The 12,450-nt window shown below is 40.4% G+C and overlaps 1 protein-coding gene across 6 annotated transcripts in view; it reads left to right on the top strand.

Moving 5' to 3' along the window:
• The first annotated feature begins 1,463 nt into the window (after nt 1–1,463).
• TMEM39A (transmembrane protein 39A) overlaps nt 1,464–12,450 on the top strand; it is a 38,448-nt gene continuing 27,461 nt past the window's right edge. For 3 of the 6 annotated variants that reach the window (XR_001886288.1, XM_017875426.1, XM_017875416.1), the window contains exons 1-4: nt 1,487–1,568; nt 1,674–1,810; nt 3,036–3,178; nt 9,868–10,090. Coding sequence is in view for 5 of the 6 variants with exons in the window: in XM_017875426.1 (XP_017730915.1) it covers nt 1,556–1,568; nt 1,674–1,810; nt 3,036–3,178; nt 9,868–10,090 (516 nt within the window). In the remaining variant the exon portion in view is untranslated. Of the gene's footprint in view, nt 1,811–2,991; nt 3,179–9,867; nt 10,091–12,450 lie in introns of all 6 variants that reach the window. The other 3 variants (XM_017875437.1, XM_017875446.1, XM_017875452.1) reach the window with 3 other exon arrangements.

The raw sequence follows: 12,450 nt of genomic DNA, 5'->3' as shown, positions 1-12,450 counted from the left end.
GTACAGTTTCTACTGAACGAGTGTTGGTTTTGCACCATCATAAAGTCGAAAAATTGTGAGTCAAACCACCCTAAGTTGGAGACTTCTGTGTATTCCTAAGTGACAGCTCTGTGATACTTTAGGACATTAGGAATATTTGGGAATATTAGTAAATTTACTGGTTTTGATATCAGTCATTCTGGCTCTAAATTCTGGTTCTGGCACTTACTAGCCAGGGTATTTTTTTTCTATTATTATTATTATTATTATTATTATTTTTGAGACAGGGTCTCTCTCTGTTGCCCAGGCTGGAGTGCAGTGGCACGATCTCGACTCACTGCAAACTTGACCTCCAGGGCTCAAGTGGTCCTCCCACCTCAGCCTCCCAAGTAGGTGGGACTACAGGCATGAGCCACCGTGACCGACTGATTTTTTAACTTTTTTTGTAGAGACAAGGTCCCACTATATTGCTCAGGGTGGTCTCCAACTCTTGGGCTCAAGTGATCCTCCTGCCTTGGCCTCCCAGTGTTGGAATTGCAGTCATGAGCCATCCTGCCTGGCCAGGAAGGCTATTTTCAACAACTTCAGTTTCCTCTGTAAAATAGGAACCATAGTAGAAACTATCAAAATGTTGTGAGATTTAAATGAAATGTGTAAAGCTACTAATCCAGTGCCTGACACAACAAATTCTTAATAAAGGTTAATCATGCAGTCAATACAAACAACTTTCTATTAAGGAGCTTAAAATCTCTGGAGTGAAAGATTACACAAATGCTCCTTTTGACACTTTTACTCTTTTTCTAATACCAAACTATTGGCAATTTCTGAACTCTTCATGACGTTGCTCACAGATCTTTACCTTTTTAATCTGCCACTTCTCCAGGAGGATTGCCATTCTCCCACAAAGCCCCTATGCCTTTGTGGAGTCTTGGCTGAAACCCCAAGCTCTTTGCAAAGCTTTTCTTGGTATTGACACCACCACCATCCGACAGAATTCATTAGTGTTGCATGCTATCTCTGGACCTTGGACATACTTTTAATATTGCATTTATTGTAACAAATGGTAATTACTGTATTTTCTTGGTGTCTCCTCTCTTCTACTAGACTCTGAGACTTTTTATCCACAGCATCTGTCTAGTTCTTAGCAAACAATAAACGCAGGGTTGGATGCTGACGCAGGACTTCATGACTTGGGCTCCCTCACTTAGGAATGACGTCACCCTAGGTGACACCTCCTAATCTATACTCATCTGTAAATTGGGGGTGATAACTTGTACATGGTTATTACATGGAGTCCAAGAGACAAGAAAGATCAGTAGCTCGGTGCCTGCACCTTGTAGCCGCTAGCTGACTGAGGCCAAGGGAGGAAATGCGTTGGCCAATACTGGCCGGAAGGGGCGGGACCGCGAGTCGAGAGGAGCAGGCGAACCCCACTGCGCAGGTGCAAGTGGGAGGGGTTGGCGTGCCGGCTGGTTCCGGGGGCCCACTCGCGGCTGGGGCGGACCGCGGTCGCGTAGCTGACGTCATCGCCGTGCGCTGCCACGTCTGCTCAGCTCCGCGGTAATGGAGGCTGGGGATGGGCGCTGAAGGTATCAGGCTCTGGCTCTAGCTTTAGCTCTGGCACTGGAACTGCTTCGGAGTCTGGGTCTGAGTGTGGCAGCCCGAAGCCTGGACACCTTTTCTTGATTCTCTAGGCGGGGGCTGCCTGCGTCCAAGCAGCTGGTTTGCAGCGTTTCAACGCGGGGAGGGAGTTCCCTTACCTGGGGTCCAGTCTGTAAAGTTGTCGCCGCTTTCTAGGGATCCCGCCCCACCGGCTGGGACTTTTCCATGCGTGAGTATTACTGAGCTGCCGCAAGGTCCGGCTGTCCTGGACCTGCCTCGGCCCTCTTGGATGTGCGGCGGAGACTGCTTTGTCCACCTCTCTGCGGACTTCTCTTTGGGACCAGTCTGCTGAAGTTTGTGGTCTCCTGCAGTCCACCCCACCCCACCCCACCCCATACTCTCACCTCTTCCGTCCCAGGTTTTTCCCTGCACTTTTCTTTCCCTTTGCTCGTTAATGGAGCAAGGACCAGCAGCCCCTGCATCCAGCGGTTTGAATGCTTTGTTTCACTTGGGATTAGTTTACAGCCGAAAGCTGTTAGGAATAGGGAGGACTTGAAAACAAGGGTTTTTCCAGTGTCATCCTTGGGGTTTTAGTTGTATTGTTTAGGAAACATTGGTATCCATATTGGCAGAATCATGATATTTACCGTAGAATGATGAAAATAACATTTTTTTTTTTTTGTCTCCAGTGAGGATCTTTATCTTTTACTTGCCTCTTAATCGTGCAATTTCAGTAATTTCTATATGATTTTACACCAGCTTTTCCGGAGCGGACATCCACTTAAAGAGTTACTTTCAGTATTTTAACCCTAACATACAGAGATACCACTTGAACAGTTTTACTTTTAAACAGTTAAGAGAACTACTGGTACCGTTTCATTCCACTTCCTCAGTCCTGACAACCTCTACAGAACAGGGAACACTTTTTTTTCCCCCCACAGTGAAGAAACACACTCAGAAGTTAACTTATTCGGATAAGGTCAGATAATATGTGACCATCTGAACTCACAGCCCATATCCCTTGATAACAAAACCTAATGTTTTATAAAATGCCGATTCTTCTATATTTCAAGGAATTTAAGTGTGAAACATTGAGCAGGAAATGTATAAGATGTGATGTTTCTTGTAAACTTCTATCTGATTATAATATCTTACGTATGATACAAATCAATTGACAAAAAACACAAATCATGGCTTGCCTAAAGCTTAACAGAGCTTAGATCAGAACTTACGGTTTGATCCATTAGAGTCTGAATGGTCCTTTAATTCGAATAACGTAGGTAGTAGACACTGGGAACATTCGTTTGAAAATCTTCTTTTGTAAGGCCTGCTCACTCAGTTTTTCTCGTTGTTTTGTTGCCTACTTTAAAAATAGTCTACTGATATTTAAATGTTTTTGTTATCGTTCAGAATTGAAACTGGTTGACAACCATTAACCTGGGTTGCAACTACAGGTGGCACTGGAAGCAGACTGGTTCCTGGACATGCCCGGTGGAAGGAGGGGCCCTAGTCGGCAACAGCTAAGCCGTTCAGCTTTACCTTCTTTGCAGACTTTGGTTGGTGGGGGCTGTGGCAATGGAACAGGCTTGAGAAACAGGTAAAGAAAAAATAAGGCTATATATAATTTGTAATGTCCTATCATCAGTAAGACTAACATAAAAGTCATCTTGTCATTCAGATATTTGCTTATTGAGATTAATTCTTGACACTGAGGGAGAAATCCTGCCTTTGAAGACAAAATTCAGAATTTCAAAATACTTTGGAGGTAAAAAGATGTGATATGGGGCCCACAAAGTGAAAGCAATCCCATTCTTTCTTTTGGCCGATCATCTAAATTCTGGTTATCCCCTTTTTATCTATTAGAAGAAGGGAGAAGTGAATGAAAATACAAGGTAAGTGTGATGGTTTATCTACTTATAAGCATTCTTTTTTTAGAGGGCAAATTAAAACTCCCAGCTGAAATTATAAGTCAGATTCCATCAAGAGTTTTAAATTGTCAGAAAATTGTTTGGTCTTAATAAACGTTAGCTGTTTATTAGCTGGGGTAGCTCGTGCCATCAGGAGGTTTGATAATGTAGCAGTGCAAAGAGATGCTTTTACCTAATCAAGCATTTGCTCAAGATAATTTCTGCCAGCTAGTTTCTCCTTCCTCCCTGAAAAAAGTTTTTCTCTTGCCTTGATTTTAATTTTCAGAGCTAGCAATCAGTACTGCTGTGTTTTCGGGCCTGTCTGATGGCATTAATGCACTTTTGTTTTCTAGGCCTGACCTTTGCCCTTTTTTTTTCCTGACTTTCCAATCCCTCTTCCAATCTTTAAAATTAGTTCTGATCTCATCATTTCAGTGGAGCTCTCCCTGAAATTCCAGTTTGAAGGGATTTTTCCAGTCTCCGATTCTCATACTAATTTTTAATCCAAGTTTTTTTATGTATGTATGTAGAACTACTTTATGCTAGAGTATTTTTTACGCTGCTGTTCGTTGGATTTCCTTATTTTAAAAATGGTGATACTGTTTGCATCATAGCAGAATATTGAAATAAATGAAGTAGTAAATTGCAGTAACTTTAAAAAACTTTACTGAATTTTACACATTTTCTACATATAATAAGTATTATTTTATATGTTTAAAAATAAGAAAGAATATGCGAAAATGCTTTTGAAGAAAGTTACTATCTAATATAGGTATTGAGATAAAAGTTGTTTGCTATTTGAGGTACATACCTTAATTTTATTAATATATACTATCAACTTATTGATTCAGTACTTTCAAGTTGTGATAGAAAATCCTAGCTGTCCCTAGCTAGGATTCTAGCTAGCTAAAAAATTCTAACTTTGCCTCTGTCTTAACTCTAGCAGTTCTTTGTGCGTTCTCTTTGACTTTGGCTTTGAGGATTCCTCTCAATAATTATGTTCTCAGATAAGAATGTTCTCAGACTGTCCCATGAAATCGCTCTTCAGTGTCTCAGGTGTTAGGAGACACTGAGGGCTTAGAAGGGAAAATGGATCAGGCAGGCCTAATAGTCTAGGCTTGAGGTTTCCTAGTCTTCTTTTAATTAGACTGACTCATTTTCCTATGTGTTTTAAATATTAAGATACTATGTAAAATATTATGGGGAAAGGAAAATAAAGTGTTCTGCTATTAAAAAGAACTGAAAGCCAATGAAAATGTCATTTGTAGATGCTTCTGCTTGCACTTGGAGTCTGCAGATGGTTTACTGGGAAGAAGTAGGAACATTTGGAAAATACCTCTGCTCTTGACTGGGTTTGGTATTCTTTTCTCTGTCTTCACTGTAGCTCTTCTATCCTGGTATTCGAGGTTCCAACCATGGTTGCTTTAATCTGCCTTTCTCTCCTCCTTTAACATATGTTTATTTAGCAATTAACTGTGGGGGAGGGAGAGAGTGGGTAGAAGAAAGTATTTTCAACATTTTAAAATGAAAGAAATAATTGTTTATGCTTTGAAAAGTTACCAAGATTATTATTATTGAGTGATTATTTTGTGATATGTTTACCTAGAGAAATTGGGAAAAAGAAAGCTTTATATTTGTTTCTTGGTAGGAAGCAAGCAGCTGGAATAATTTGTTATAAAAGACCTGGGGAGGAGGTATAAAAACATGAAAGAACCAGCAGATAGCTTATAATATAGTTTTAGGAAGGATATATAGAAAGAAGGAGTGTCCAGATGAGGACAACTCACTTCTGGAGTGTCTGTAGAGTATTGGAGGGAAATAGATAATTGCTTAAGTATTATATACTTTTGGATGATACCTTTGATTCTGCAAGACCGACATAGGTCAACTGGAGAGGAGAGCATTGCCCCTGTTTGGTAGGTGGTTGTGGTCTGATTGGTGAAGTTAAACTCTAGAATGTCAAGGAGCTAGTTTGGTAACACAGTCAAGATTGAAATTGTAGTTCCTTGTCCTGCTTTCCACCTTTGGGGAGCAGGGATTTGTTCTTGCAACAATGTGTTTAGAGTATTATCCTTTTAAAAAGGGAAGGTATATTGTGTATTTCTGGATTTCTTAGAGAGCTCCTGATTGAGGGAGAATCTTATTTGAGAAGAACTGTTTTTTCCTTTGCTTATTCCTTACATATACTTTGTTAATAACATTACCTGAACATTTCCAAATGACCACTGCTTTCCCTATCTCTTCTGTTCCTCTTTAGGCCTTTGAATCTTTCTTCCTTCATCCATTTGCTTCCCTAAATTCTGCTGCTTGCTGGCTCCATAACAGTCAGTCTCAGGCCTGCTGTGTTAACCCTTTCCCACACACAAACTTTATATGCAAGGACAAAACACAGGTGTTCAGCATAAACCACATTGTTTATATAAACAGTTTAGGCACAGTGAGCCATTCTTGTTATTTAGGGAAAGTTTGTCTCACTGTAGGGAACTGTTTACTAGTCATGGTTCCCAGATGTAAGCCTTGTAAGCAGGCCTTCCTAAGAGTAGCTATGCTGAACACCTGCTTTCCTTTTGGAAGTCTAGAATTTTGGTACTGCGAGGAAGAAGGTGCCCATGTGGCCAGCCCCCAATAAAAACCCTGGACATCAAGTCTCTAATGAGCTTTCCTGGATGAATAGCACTTCACATGTGTTGTCACAACTCATTGCTAGAGAATTTATATGGGTTCTGAACAGATTCTTAAATCTGTTTTTATATATGTATGTGTGTATGTATTTTTGTTTTGTTTTGTTTTTGAGATGGAGTTTTGCTCTTGTTGCCCAGGCTGGAGTGCAATGGTGCTATCTTGGCTCACTGCAACCTCCGCCTCCTGGGTTCAAGCGATTCTCCTGCCTCAGCCTCCCAAGTAGCTAGGATTACAGACATGTGCCACCATACCTGACTAATTTTGATCCACCCGCTTCGGCTTCCCAAAGTGCTGGGATTACAGGCGTGAGCCACTGCGCCCAGCCCTATTTTTAATATTCTATTAGAGGAATAACACTTGAATTTTTTCCTAAATAATACCTCTGTGACTGATTTTCTGAGATATATTGACTAAATCTGTTTATTTTAGTTTTAAAAATGATTATATCTCTTCTCAAGTTTTCAACTTTATAGATCAGATAGAGAAGACATAATCTCATAGATTCCTTTTATATTTATATAGGAGTATTTTTTTTCCACTGATGCTCCAGATTTCTAGACCTCATTTATTTTATTTATTTATTTTTATTTATTTATTTTTGAGACAGAGTCTTGTTCTGTCACCAGGCTGGAGTGCAGTGGCACAATCTCGGCTCATTGCAATGTCTGCCTCCTTGGTTCAGGCAATTCTCGTGCCTTAGCCTCCTGAGTAGCTAGGATTACAGGCACATGCCACCACACCCAGCTAATTTTGTATTTTTAGTAGAGACAGGGTTTCACCATGTTGGCCAGGCTGGTCTCGAACTCCTGACCTCGTGATCCGCCTGCCTTAGCCTCCCAAAGTGCTGGGATTACAGGCGTGAGCCACCGCACCCAGCCAGATCTCGTTTTATTTGACCTTGGTCTCTTTGTTTTCTGGCTTAACGTTTAATAGTCAAGGCTGTATAGAGTATGACAAGTGTAGGTCTTTTCTACTTTGTTTTGAATATCTTTTTTGAGGCCTAGCATTTTATTGACTTTGTTAATGGTAAAAACACGTTTGTCTGCTCCACTTGGGAAAAATTCTGTAAGAACCTTTTTTTTTTTTTTTTTTTTTTTTTTTTTTTTTTTTTTTTTTTTTTTTTGAGACGGAGTCTCGCTCTGTCACCCAAGCTGGAGTGCAGTGGCCGGATCTCCGCTCACTGCAAGCTCCGCCTCCCGGGTTCACGCCATTCTCCTGCCTCAGCCTCCCGAGTAGCTGGGACTACAGGCGCCCGCCACCTCGCCCGGCTAGTTTTTTGTATTTTTTAGTAGAGACGGGGTTTCACCATGTTAGCCAGGATGGTCTCGATCTCCTGACCTTGTGATCCGCCCGCCTCGGCCTCCCAAAGAGAACCTTTTAACCATTAAGTTATAACAAGTAATTTGGCATGTGTTCCCCATTAGCGTATTTTTGACTGAAGGGAAATAAGAATTTTTAGTTTGTCTGGAGTAGAGGCTCGTAACCTTGTAACTTCTCATCAGAGTTTTTAATTTCATAAATCAACTGGAGTGAGGGAGTAGATTGGCTTCTTCTTGTAATTCTCTTCATGCAAGTCTACCAACTTGTAAACTTCAGAGGCTGCCTTTCGTGTTGTATTTTGTGGAATGGTGCCTTCTGGAGTTTTTACAGTGCTGTGGCCCACCTCAAAGACTGATTTATGATTGATTGAGCAGGTATGCTTCTGAGACCTATTGGTGGTTCACAATGTATTACTTGGTAGGCTTGTTCTATTGGAATATACTCTGGGAATGAGAAGAAGAAACTTATAATTTTTTCCATACCCTCCTCCACCAGTTCCTGTTCTTCCCTTCTAGATCTTCTGAGTTTCTGCCATAGTATTCTTAACTGTTCAGAATGAGCAGAGTTCATATTCCCATGAGTCACTTAAAGTACTGTAAGTGCTACATACCAATTTCTATATTTGGAAATTTTAGAGTAGAATGGTAATGCTAATTTTGTTCCTTCTCTCAAATCTTCTTTGGAAGTATCTAAGCCAAGCTTCTTTTCTTTGGTCTGTAAATAACAGTAGACTCTTAGATCTCTGTAAGTATTCCCAGGCATATAAACAAAGGAAACTTTTCTCCTACTTCCGTCTTATACCTTTAGATAGCCTAGCTATTTCTAACTTGTAAAAGAGCATGGAAGAAAGAACAATAAGAAGATAGGGATTAGAATATTTGCATCTTTTGTGTTTTAAGGGATCTCTCTTTTCATAACTATATTGGTCTACCGCCTTCTCAACCTAAAGATACATATTTGCAGTGAACTAAGAAGAGTATAGTCTCTGTTCTTAAGATTATGATCTGGTAGACAACACATAGATGTATACAAAAAATTATGTAACAATATAAAAAGTATAGTAATAAAGGTATAGTTAAGTATTATGGTAGCACAGAGGAGAGATGAATCAGTTTTGATAGAGTAGAATAAGCTTCACAGAGAATGTGTTTGAGTAGCTTAAAAATCTTGGAAGAATGAGTAAAAAAAGTTTTGAAGGATTTTGTCAGTAAATATGTATGTGAGAAGTTAAGGAAGGTGATTATGGAAGGTGATTAGTACATTTAAAGGGAATAACATATGCAAAAGAAAAGCATGTATGTGCCAGAAAGCAAATAGCATAAGTATCATATAGGGTACATGTGAAGGAGTGATGAGGTGAAACTAGTCTGTTAAGCTGAGGGACCTCATAGGGCTACTAAAAATTTTTGGCTATTACCCCACTATTAGTAGAGAGCCATTAAATGTTTTTAGGTAAGAGTAACACTATTAAGAGTTTTACCTTAGAAAGATCCCTGAAAACAGGTTGGAGAGTTTGGTGAAAGTGGAATTGAGTATAGGAGGATTACTGCAGTAGTTTAGGTGAAAATAGTGAATGCTTGAACTAAAGCAAATGAGATTAAAGAGGAAGATACAGTTTGGACAAAGTTTTATAAAGTGGAATCTAGGAAATTTAGAGAGTGATTGGACATTGAGAGGCAGAAGAAAAGTTTTTTTTTGTTTTTTTGTTTTTTTTTTTGAGATGGAGTCTCGCTCTGTCACCCAGAATGGAGTACAGTGGTGCGTTCTCAGCTCACTGCAACCGCTGCCTCCCAGGTTCAAGCGATTCTCCTGCCTCAGCCTCCCAAGTAGCTGTAATTACAGGTGTCCACCACCATGCCTGGCTAATTTTTGTATTTTTAGTAGAGGCAAGGTTTCGCCATGTTGGTCAGGCTGGTCTTGAACTCGTGACCTCAGGTGTTCCGCCCGCCTCGGCCTCCGAAAGTGCTGGGATTACAGGCGTGAGCCACCGTGCCCGGCCAAGAAAAGTTTTAATATGACTCCCAGGTTTCTGATGTGGGTAACTAACTGAGTGGGCCGTGAACTAAGGTCAGGACTATATATAAGAGGGAAGAACACAGAGATATCCAGTAGGGATTTGAATAATGTGTCTGTAATTTAGCAGTGAGCTCTATGGTGAGAAATTATAGTCTTCATCATGTAGGAAATAATGGAGGCCATAGCTGCATCTTAAATCACTGACGGAATGTGTGGAGGGAGAAGATAAGAGGATCCCAGGAAGGAGTCTTGCGGGGAAAGCCAACAGTGAAGGGGTAGATGGAGGAGACAGCAGGAGCCCTTTATGTTCTGTGACAGTGGAGGTTATCACCATTGAGTTAACCATAGTTTTCTCTTTCAGGAATGGTAGTGCTATTGGCCTTCCAGTCCCACCTATCACAGCCTTAATCACCCCAGGTCCTGTTCGTCATTGCCAAATTCCTGACTTGCCTGTGGATGGGAGCCTACTCTTTGAATTCCTTTTTTTCATCTACCTGTTGGTTGCTCTTTTCATTCAGTACATCAACATTTATAAAACAGTGTGGTGGTATCCTTACAATCATCCTGCTTCTTGTACATCACTGGTAAGTCTTACTCAGCCTTTAAGTTCTTCATGTTAGTTACCCAAGAAACTACCTGGAAAGCCTTTCTGTAGAAATTGTTTTCTTAGTAATTTTCTTTTAATAAAATGTTTTTCTTCTAGACCACAGATTACTTTCAGAAATACAATTTCATAAGATTGTTAAAATATAAGTACTACCAGAGGAAGTAAAAATGTAAATGAAAATGCAGAAAACGTTTAAATAATTTATTATTATATCACAGAAAGGTTTTGGTATTTAGTTTTCTCTACACCATTTTAAATTTGTAAGTATAAGGTGTCAGTGTTACTGCATTCTAACAACTCTACCCTTTTGGTGGCTGAATTAGGATAATGGTAGCTTCTGTAACAAATAAACTCTGAGGCAGTTGTCCTGGTTGCCAGGAGTTCTTCCATGTGATCAATCAGGGAACCCAAGCTGATGGAGATTCTATTGTCTTCCACCATGTGACCTCTAAGGTGGTTGTGACCCATCCCTGTCAGCCAGACAATATAGGGCAATATAAAGGAGAGTTTCTTATGGGCCAGGCTTGCATCATTTCCACACATGTCCACTCCTAACTATAAGAGAAGCTAAATATAGTCCTTTAGCTGGGTACATAGTGAACTTAAATAAAATTGGGTTCTGTCACACAAGTGAAATTGAGAAATTGGCTGTCTTTGGTGAGGTACATAAAAATATATTGTAGATTTCTTCTGTTCTCTTTCCATTTATTAAGAGTACCATGATGGGCCAGGCGCGGTGGCTCATGCCTGTAATCCCAACACTTTGGGAGGCCGAGGCAGGCGGATCACGAAGTCAGGAGATCAAGACCTGGGTAACACGGTGAAACCTCGTCTCCACTAAAAATACAAAAAATTAACCGGGCGTGGTGGCGGGTGCCTATAGTCCCAGCTACTCGGGAGGCTGAGGCAGGAGAAGCCGGGAGGCGGAGCTTGCAGTCAGCTGAGATCGAGCCGTTGCACTCCAGCCTGGGCGACAGAGCGAGACTCCGTCTCAAAAAAAAAAAAAAAAAAAAGAGTACCGTGATAGTCTTGATGCAAAGAAGGTTCACCATAGATGGATATATAAAAAAATATTGGTAAGGCCTGAGCATGGTGGCTCATGCCTATAATTCCAGCACTTTGGGAGGCGAAGGCAGGAGGATTGCTTGAGCCTAGGAATTTGAGACCAGCCTAGGTGACATAGTGAGACTTTGTCTGTATAAAAAATAAACAAAATTAGCTGGACGTGATAGTGCATACTTGTGGTCCTAGCTTCTGGGGAAGCTGAAGTGAGAGGATTGCCTGAGCCTGGGAGATAGAGACTGCAGTAAGCTACGATTGTGGCCACCGTACTCCAGCTTGGGTGACAGAGTAAGACCCTGTCTCAAAAAAAAAAAAAAAAAGAAAAGAAAAGAAAAAAGAAAAATAATAATAATAAAATTTAAAAATGTAAGTGTATGTATTGTTAAGGCTAGTCAGATGACTTGACAGGTTGTTGGCAATGGCAGATTTGAATGGGTGATAGAGATATGCTCTAGGCGAAAGAAGTCTATTGTCTTCTTATATATGTGTTTGGGACTAATAAAGATTAGAAAGCCTTCCTAGCCTGGTGAACATAGAAAGGAAATGTGGGCCAAAATCCTTAAGATAGTATGGAAAGAGAATAAAAATTTTTGTTTTAAATATTTGTATCATTTGGTTGTTCCTGGTATTAACTATTAAGAATTTTCTTGCTATATTGACCTTCTGTCTACTTAATATCATGTGATGAGAATGTCAGTTTCTGTATTAAAAAATTGCAATGATTTAGTGCCAACTTTTTTTTAATAGTCTTTCTTTCTTACCCAGATTATGAGCTTATTGAGTTTAGGAACTGTACTTCGTTCATCCTTTTTGGCCATGGTGTTTTAAAGAGAAGAAGTTGGATTAGATATTCTTTAAGGCCTTTTCCAGGTATATAGTTATATAAATAAATACTCACTGTCTTAACAGTGTCAATCAATAACAAACACGCATTAAAATATTTAGTAGATTTTTTTTTTTTTTTTTTTTTTTTTTTGAGATGGAGTCTTGCGCTCTGTCACCCAGGCTGGAGTGCAGTGGTGCAGTCTCAGCTCACTGCAAGCTCCGCCTCCCAGGTTTACCCCATTCTCCTGCCTCAGCCTCCCCAGTAGCTGGGACTATGGGACTACAGGCGCCTGCCACCATGCCTGGCTACCTTTTTTTTCTTTTTTTTGTATTTTTAATAGAGACGGGGTTTCACAGTGTTAGCCAGGATGGTCTCGATCTCCTGACCTTGTGATCCGCCCGCCTTATCCTCCCAAAGTGCTGGGATTATAGGCGTGAGCCACTGTGCCT

This window comes from Rhinopithecus bieti, unplaced genomic scaffold (genome assembly GCF_001698545.2).
Source record: "Rhinopithecus bieti isolate Rb0 unplaced genomic scaffold, ASM169854v2 scaffold_1251, whole genome shotgun sequence".
Lineage (NCBI taxonomy): Eukaryota > Metazoa > Chordata > Mammalia > Primates > Cercopithecidae > Rhinopithecus > Rhinopithecus bieti.
The sequence above is the reverse complement of the archived record's forward strand: the minus strand, read 5'-3'. Positions and strand labels throughout refer to the sequence as shown.